Raw genomic sequence first — 9,269 nt, forward strand, 5'->3', positions numbered from 1 at the left:
GTACCACATTTTCTGTGAAAGTAGTAATTCTCAGGGACACATCTACTTCGTTAACTGAGGTATACATATAATTGAATAGGGCAGTTAGCAGTGCAAGGATGATCAAAGGCTGTTGTTGATATAAATGTATTTAAGTTCACACAGAATGATATTTTGGAGCTTCTCTTGTTCTTCATTAACAGAACAAAATTATTGCACCTTATTCCAGGTGAAGACAAATTTTAAAAACTCACCAGTATCTGAGCAAAAGCTTTTGAATATGTTTTCACAAAGATATTGCAGATCTTAGGATTTTTTTCCTGCCCAGTTGCATTCTGTTCTGTCACTTGCCCCTGTCTTTTTTATCCTGTTTGAATGGAGGCAACAGCTATCACATCTCCATAGGAGAATCATAAGTTGGAGAAATGTTTTTTAGAGAAATAACAACGGTTTGTGGGTGTTAGTTTTTGGACAACATTCACTTTGTTTTTGCTTTTTTACTTGGGCTTCAGGAGTGAGAGTTTTGAGAATCCAGTTCTGCAGCAGCATTATATGAACCTAGAAGCCTTGGCACTTGACTTGATGGAACCTGAAAAACCTGAGGATCTGACTAGTAAGAATAATTTGATGTCCTGAAAATGGTGGTTTTTTTTTTTTAAAAATTGTTTCCAACTATTCATAAAAGTTTAGAAACACAGTTAAGAATGACATAAGAGTAAGAGCAGTATCTGATAGGGTAAACCAGATAAATTACTGGTGAACTGCAACTAAATATTGCCTAACACCAAAAACTGGATTTTTAACTTGCCCAGCTTAATGCTAGAATTCTATTTTGACTCTGTTTTTCAGCGTTTGATACAGCAGACTAACACCTTAATCTTTTTAAAAGGGTCCAATTGATTCCTTCCAGGCGGCTGGGTGGACTAGTTACTCTAGACCTCCTGTTCCCAAGAACCTTTATGAGTAATAATGATTTCCTTAACTATTTTTTTTTAGCTTTCTGTAATGCAATTGATCAACTAAATTATTTAAAATTAATTAATTATTCTTACTGCTCTTTCTTATCTAGCATTTCTGACATCTTGTCATACTGAAGCAAAGGTTGAAACAAAGAAATTAAGCACTTCAGCCTGTGCAGTGTCTTATTTTTGTTTTTTCCTTCCCTGTTTAAGTAATACTTCACTATGTCCTAGATGTATTCTTTTTTCCAAATTAAAACATTGGTAAGCAATATTTTTCATTAGATGCTACTTGTTCCTGAGCATTCAAAACATACATGTCTGCTCATCATGGTATGTTTCCCAGGCAGGCCCATGAGAGGAGAATCTAGACCACTTGACAGCCTGCTGTGAACAACTTGGTCAGCACTTTGCAGATAAAATTACTCGGATTTCCTTTTGACTTGTATGCTATAAATAATACAGATCCTGTGAATGTAATATTGGTCCCCACTTTTCCAACGATTATGTTTTTTAAAAAAAATTGTACAGTATGATGATGTTGACAGTATTCCTGATGAGAGCCACTATATGCATGCTAGATCTATGCTTATCAAAAAAGACAGAGGGAGATTGGCTCAGTGTGTAGTGGGAGTGACCAGTTCCTCACTAAAGCAAGATAGAGTCTGGCATGCCTAAAAGAGGCAGTTATAAGACTGCTGCTGAAAAAAACCTCCCTGGATCCCATTGTGTTTGGACAGCTATTGCTAGTTTCCGACATTATTTTTGGCCAATGTACTGGAGTGTGTGGTGGTCTCTCAGCTCCAGGTGTTCCTAGATGAGACAGATCATCTATATTCATTTCAGCCTGGTTTCCGTCCTGGCTATGGGACAGAGATATTTTTGATTGGCTTGGTGGATGACATACCTCAGGAAGTGGAACTTGTTATGCAATGGATCATGTTATCCTTCTAGACTGCTTTGGTGGGATAGGACCTGGAGGCACTTTTACAATGGCTTTGATCCTTCTTTGAGGTGCAAACCCAGGTGTTGCTAGTCAACTCCTATTTGACTCCTTGATCAGTGGGGTGCTTCAGTTTTCTGTTTTGTCCCCCATGCTATTTAACATATATATGAAACTGCTGGGAGATATCATCCAGAGGTTTGGGGTCTGCTGCCATGAATATATAAATGGATCCATTACCCCTTTCCAGCTCAATCCAAGGGAGCTATCTTGGTTCTAAACTGGTTCGTGCCATCAGCAATGGACTGGAGGAGGCTGAAACAAATTGAAATTGAATCCCAACAAGACAGACGTGTTCCTGATCATTCGAAAAGTAGATAAGGGAATAGGTATTTGGCCTGTGCTGGATGGGATTACACTCCCTCAAAATGCAGGCTCTAAACTTGGGTTACTGCTGGATTCAGCCCTGAGCATGGAAGCTCAGTTTTTGGCAGAGGTCAAAGGTGCTTTTGCCCAATTAAGGCTTGTGCCAGCTGTGCCCATTCCTAGAGATGTCAGATTTGATGATGGTGACATATGCCTTTGTTACATTTCATTTGCATTATTGTGGCATTCTATATGTGGGTTTTCCTTTGCAGAGTGTTTGGAAACTTCACTTGCTTCAAAGGGCTGCAGTCAGATTGTTAACTGGAGCTGGGTACTAGTAGCATGCATCTCCTTTGTACAATAGCTCCACTGGTTGCTTGCCCATTTCTGGGCACAATTCAAGTTCTGGTTGTGATCTATAAAACCCTGTGCAGGTTTTTATCCAGGTTATTTGATGGCTCATACTCTCTCATAAAGGCCTGCCATTGTTTAGAAATCCTCTAGTGAGGCCCTTCTCTCTGTTCCAGCAGATTCACAGGTACATCTGGTGGCAACTGGGCAGAGGGCTGTTTTGGTGGCTGCTATCAGACTCTGGAATTCCTCTCCTAGAGAGGTTAGACTAGCACCTTCTCTGCTATCTTTCTACAAGTTGGTTAAGGCCTTTTTTGGTTCACCAGGCCTTTGAAGACAGGCTACATAAAGGGTAATGAACCTTATATAATAGGTTGTATTTCGTATCTGTTGTTTTCATTTAATGACTATTTTTAGTCAGATCTGTATTGGTAGCTTGTCTTGCATTTGTAATGTTTTATTATATAAATTGCTTGTTTTAAACTATTGTGAGATGCCTCAAGTCCCAGAATAGGAAAAAGGCAGGATAACAGTAATGATAATGATGATGCTCTTGAATTGTATTGCTTTTAAGTTCAAAGTGCATGTAAACTTTATTTGTAGACTTATTATTTCTATATATTTTAATGTAAATTCTAAGATAGTCTCTTCTGGGTTGTTTTCTTACTTTCCAGTGCCCAAGGTTGAGGTCATGGATCACAGGCTTGATAACCTTGTGGAGGAGTTCAAGCAACTAGTGTACCCACCAGGCTATGATCCTGATGGAAAAGCTACAAAGCGAAAACAAGGTGGGACTTGAAGAGTGCATAAAGAAGTTATAGATATATCCCCCAATTACATACTACTTTTATTAAAACCTTTCAAAATTCTGATGTGAAATCCAAGTACCATATATACTCATCTATAAGTTGACCTGATGTATAAATCAAGGGCAGGTTTTGTGGCCAAAATTATGGATTATGCTATGGCCCACGGATATGTTAAGGATAAAACTTAGGGCATGTCACAAACATCTTTTCCTCTCTCTTTAAATTGCATACAAGGAATATACTTAGGAAGAGCTAAACAGAAGGAGTGGATCTGTTTATTTTAAGGGTGCAGTGGGAGGTGTAAATGGTATTGCTGATATTCAAATGTCTACATCTATACAAAGAGAGATATTGAAAGGAATATAAATGAGAGAAAATAATGAGAATGTGACCTGGAAAAAAAAGTTGGGGAGAGAAGAGCAAGGAAAGCAACCTACAGTACTTCTGTTAGGGACCCAAGCTTACTGTAAGCCTTGTGTATGTCAAGCCAGTTTTCACAGGTGTTAGTACACAATATAGAGTTGGACAAATAGGCTAAAGTGAGAACTAAAACAAATTTTCTGTATCCCAAGACTTAAAAGAAAAAACTGCTTTAAAGTAGTTAATAGATGGTACTATACTCCATGTACATTAAACAGATTATCTAAACAAAATAATAATGTTGGAGATGTCAAAAAAAAGGCACATATGTGCACACGTGGTGGGATTGCCCAAGCATAAAGAATTTTTGGATAAAGATCCATACGGAAATGTAAATAAAAATTAAACCTAGAATATGATATGGACCCTGAACTTTACCTTTTAAATATAACTTCAGTTTTTGGTGTGGAAGGAGAAAGGAAGTTTTGGAGGACAAGTATATATTTGATAACAGCAACCACAATGATTGTGGCAAAACACTGGAAATCTCCAGAAACACCATGCATGGAGGACTGGAAATTTAAAATTTTGGAAATGAAAGAATTAGATAGGTTAACAGCAATATTAAATAACAAAGATTTAATGAAATGGGAAAAAGAATGGTCAGCACTGACTTACAATGTTGAAAACGAATAAAATTAATAATATAATTTTCTCATTATTCCTGACATCGTCTGTAATGTCATCGTGCCAATTTCCCTTCTCTCTCCCTAATCTTGTGTAAACCCCTTCCCCTTAGTTTGGGATTATCATCTATTATAACCTGTTTTAGATCAGGAGACAGCTCTGAAAAGGAGCAAACTAGGAGAAAGTGTGGTAAAGAATTTGAATTGATCGCTGCATATTGGATTGGATTTCATGGCTTTATATATATACAATTCAAACAATGATATGTGGGTTGTATTAAATAATAATAACAATAACAATAACAATAATAATAATAATAATAATAATAAATAAGTCAATCCAGGTTTTTAGTCAATTTTTGTCAGGTTTTTTAACTTATTCATGAGTATATATGGTATGACGTATCTTTCCGAAGGTAGATGGACACACGCCCGATTCTTATCTGACCACATACTAGTATGCAAGACCCCCATAAATGTATAGATACGTATTTAAAGGCCTGTCATTTTCTGTTCTTGATTCATAACTGCCTGTGGATTACAGTTGGTTTTCTCTGAAAGCTTAAAGTATGTATTGTTTGGAGATATTAAGCTATTTACATCCTTGTAGCTTGATACTAGCTAAACCGGCTAAAAAGTGATTAAACTGTGAATCTATGTGATATTTTGTAATTCTAGGATGCTTTGTAAGGTATTTCAATGATAGCAAGGCCTAAGTAGCAAACAGTTAACTGGAAAATCTCTTTACAGCAGGTGGTGGTACTGAACAACCAGAAAAGAAAGTCAAGATTGAAATCTCTGAAGAGGAGCTGAGGAGTCATGTTAAAAAAGGCACTTTGGGTAAACTTACTGTACCAGTTCTGAAGGAAGTATGCAGAATTTATAAGCTGATGGGGGGTGCAAAGAAGCAAGAGCTTTTAGATGTAGTGACTGAATATTTCAGTAAGCACTGAGTTCTGTGCACTCAGTCAGCTGCTCAGTGTCATCATCTGCTCCCTAAGTCTTAGATCTTGACAAAGGGGGAGAAAAGATACAGGGTATCTGTAATCACATCAAAAGCATGTAGGAATGTTTGCTGCCCCAAGAGATTTATAGTACTGGTTGGAATGACTTACTGATAGGAAAAAAAAGTTTCCTCCACTTCTGATTATAGGCTTCATGACAAATTGTGTGACTTTTCTATAGCTTTAATAAATACGACTTTTTAAAAATTGGTGTCTTTTTTTTTTTTAGTTCTTTTAAACGTAACAATACAAAATGATGAATAATATACTATTTTTGGAAAAAGTAGGCTGTTAGAAAAACTGCATTGTCCTACAGCACCTAGTGTTTGAGCTTTAGTAACCTATTTGTAACTTAGCTCTTAATTGGTTTGAGAAGTATGCTTGCTTAAGTGTATACTGTTGAATTTCAGAACCAAGTGATTTTTGTTCTGCTTTTACTGTAATACAGAGGCTTCCAACTTTTTCCATCATGTGGACCACTAAATTGTTCTCAGAAGCTTTTGTTTTACTATCCTGTAAGCAAGCTGTCTTGAACATTTAACATAGGCTGTAACTGATAGGAAATAAATCTACATATAAAGTGGTATTAAAATTTTCAAATAATTTATTTCTAATAATTTGTTATATTCACTCAACAACATTCTAAAATGGTTAGATAGTAGTAATCAGAATGACCATTCTCTTCTTCTTCAATAACCTCCATTACATGTATAAAGGGGAAAAATCAAGATGCTAAGACCATCAATACAGATTAGCTTGGAGGGTGTTAGGGAACTGCAGGATGGCTAACACTAGTACAGGTATCAAAAGACACTGCCATGTCCCCCCAAAAATAGAACAAGCCTCAAAAGCCAAATCCAGGCATTACAAAAGGTCAGGATAAAAAGAGCACCTGGAGGTATTTGAAAATCATGTGTAACATTTACTATCATTTAATGTAGACATTTAAGCCCTTCCACTTAAAATATATATATTAAACATTTGCCAAGAAGCAGTCATAGTAGACTAACCACAGGAACGCTTTTAAAAAGACACCATCCTGAGTAACTATCAATTTTTCTTTTTACAATCCCCGCCCCATTTTTCTTAGAAAAATAAGAACAAGATTAAAATACAAAAAAGTACTTTTTAAGTTTGAAATCCAACTTGAAATGTGGTTGCTTGCCTTTCTTTCTGCCCCTGCTTCCCCTTTATTAATATGACATTAATACTCCTCCTGAGCAGCTGGTGGTAAAAAAAACACACAACAAAACACTAATCTTATAAATGTATTATTGTTCTGTTACAAAAGGTCTTCACAGGAACTTTGCTCTGAACCTGTGTGCTCACATCCAGCAAATGACCACTAGTTTTGCTCAGAGCATGCCTGGTATAAAGCCCCTTGTTAGACCTGTTATTGGTTTCCTCTCCAAGCATTAATCTGCTGAGATAGTTATGCGTGAGGTGGGTATGGTGAGGAAGGTGTGATTGTGGCCATATAGGATACCAAGTATATGCACTAGACCACACTATCCAATCTATTTCATCAAATAAATAATTATTATTACATTTACAGTATTTATATCATGCTTTTTGCCCCAACATGAGACACAAAGCACCTTGCAAATTAAAACAATAGTTAAAATCATACAAAAGTGAGCAAAAAAGTGAAGTAATTTAAAGTGAAGGGCACCACCACTATAACTCCTCCTCTCACAACCAAGTCACCTTCCTCACTTTTTCCTGCAACATGGTGGCTGACCACAACATGTTATGTTTATTTACTGCTTGCTTGAGTCTTTGTTCTGATGAAAATGGGAAACGGGTAAATAGATAAATGTAGTATTTTAAAAACAATTAAATTAAGAGTGCTTAAAATTAAATACTGTGGGTTGTCAAGAGAACATAGAAAATGTAAGTATATTCTCACATGAATGAACATGGCACAATTCTGTAACCAGATTCACAAGGAGCAAAGAGTTTCTTAAAAGCTGTGTAATAAAATAGGCCATCTAGAAAGATAGCGATTGGTGAATTCTACCAGTACCTTTGAAAACTCGGTGTGGAGAATCAAAACCCATATAACTGAGCTAGCTACTTAGCACCAAGGCTGATGTTGCAACCGCCTAATACAAGGATGAGCAACTAAGGGGATAGGGGTAAGAATGAGTTTCCTCCCTATGCCACTGTTGGGCCAATTAGCAAGTCTAAACCCTCAGTTTTTGTCTAGTCTCTCAAAATGGCAACATTAAGTGATGATGCATCGCTTCCTGTTGCCATTTTGAGGACTACAAATGAAAACAAGTATTTGATGGTAGTACATAGTTCTAGAGTTTGTGTGGCCATTTTTGTGTATTTTCATGCATTGGGCCTTTCTGCATTGTTTTGGGGCATACAACACCTGACAACCATATTGATCCACCCCAACATAATGCAACAAAGAGAACCGCGCACAGCTGCTGTGGCTAGCCCCATCTTTGGGTAGGTTTTCAGCAGGCAATGTCATTCAAATATTTTATCCCATCTGTAACATAAGAATAGACTCAAGGCTGCTGTGCAAGGTGCAGTGTGATTCGGTTGCTTCTGTTGTGGATCCTGGGCATGACCCCAGCCTGCAATGCCTTGAGCCAAAGTATAATTGTGAAGAATGTGGGCAGTGAGACTTGGAAGATATTCTAGCCCATATTAAGTCATGAAACTCGCTAAACCTTGTGGCAATGATATAGTCTGATATACCTCACTGGAGTTATAGAGATACAATGGATAGGGAATTTGTATGTGCCATCTTTGTGCTCAGTGGAGAAAAAGTGGGATATAAATGTAACAAATGTCAATGGGAAGACATGATTGGTAATCAGTCATTGCTACTAGGACAGGTCAATCAACTTAAGCATCCTGGAGTTTAAATTCTGGCACTGTTGAATCCTGCAGGAGTACTGACGGGTAAGTGACGACAGAAAAGACTATAAGGTCATAGAGAGATGGCTTGCACTGCTTTGTACTGGTACGCAGTGCCATTTTTCTTCCTCTGGGCGGAAAGAAGTGTTATTCCTTAATTACACAGTTGCTCCAAGGGCTCACTTTGCCTCCTTTTATTTATTTATCTATCCTTTTCATTCACTAACCCCTTCATGTATCTGTACTAGTGATAAATCCATTTGTGTATAATGGCACATCCAGTGTTATGAGAGGGGCAAGTTGCTGTCAAGAACAGTGTGATCCACCTAAAACTGTGATGGCCTGCAGTGTTTGATAAATGTATTAGGTCATGGATAGCAACCACTTTGTCTACCCAGCCACCACAAGGTGGACTAAGTATATTTCTTTCGTTCTTGCAGCATAATATAATGAGAATGCAAATATGGATAAGGTAGTAATGGTAATGTTATAAACTAAGAAATCAGCCCCAAATACAGCTTTTAATTAATAAAGATTTATGGTACACCTAAGTGAGTATTTTAACATTAGATTAATGGACAATTAAGGAACTACTTTTTAAAATAAGTTAAAACACAAAGGTTGTCACCTACCATTTATTTCTTCATGTTCTTATCAAAGCTGAACATTTGGCTCTTATCTGTCCTTCACTTGTCCATAAAAACAAGGGATATTAGTAAATTCAGCAGGTCATCACATCAGCCAGAACGTTAGATGCTCTGAATTAGAACTCAAATTTTTTAACAGGCAACTGATCCACAAATGCATCTTCATTGAGAGAAAGGGCAACTGACCTAGTTAAATCCCACTGGACATAACTATTTCACATCATCAGCAAGATTTTAAATCAATGGACTGAGAATTCTTTTGTTAAAAAGTCTAAGTGCACATATGAC

General features: G+C 37.0%; 1 protein-coding gene across 2 annotated transcripts in view; it reads left to right on the plus strand.

The window, feature by feature from the left end:
- Positions 1-5,664, plus strand: part of XRCC6 (X-ray repair cross complementing 6) — a 31,283-nt gene extending 25,619 nt beyond the window's left edge. The window contains exons 11-13 of one of the 2 annotated variants that reach the window (XM_042467750.1): positions 492-592; positions 3,273-3,386; positions 5,207-5,664. In XM_042467750.1, coding sequence (XP_042323684.1) covers positions 492-592; positions 3,273-3,386; positions 5,207-5,406 — 415 coding nt within the window. In that variant the 3' untranslated portion in view covers positions 5,407-5,664. Of the gene's footprint in view, positions 1-491; positions 593-3,272; positions 3,387-5,203 lie in introns of both variants that reach the window. The other variant, XM_042467749.1, reaches the window with a different exon arrangement.
- Positions 5,665-9,269: the final 3,605 nt, after the last annotated feature.

This window comes from Sceloporus undulatus, chromosome 5, assembly GCF_019175285.1.
Source record: "Sceloporus undulatus isolate JIND9_A2432 ecotype Alabama chromosome 5, SceUnd_v1.1, whole genome shotgun sequence".
In the NCBI taxonomy this organism is placed as follows: domain Eukaryota; kingdom Metazoa; phylum Chordata; class Lepidosauria; order Squamata; family Phrynosomatidae; genus Sceloporus; species Sceloporus undulatus.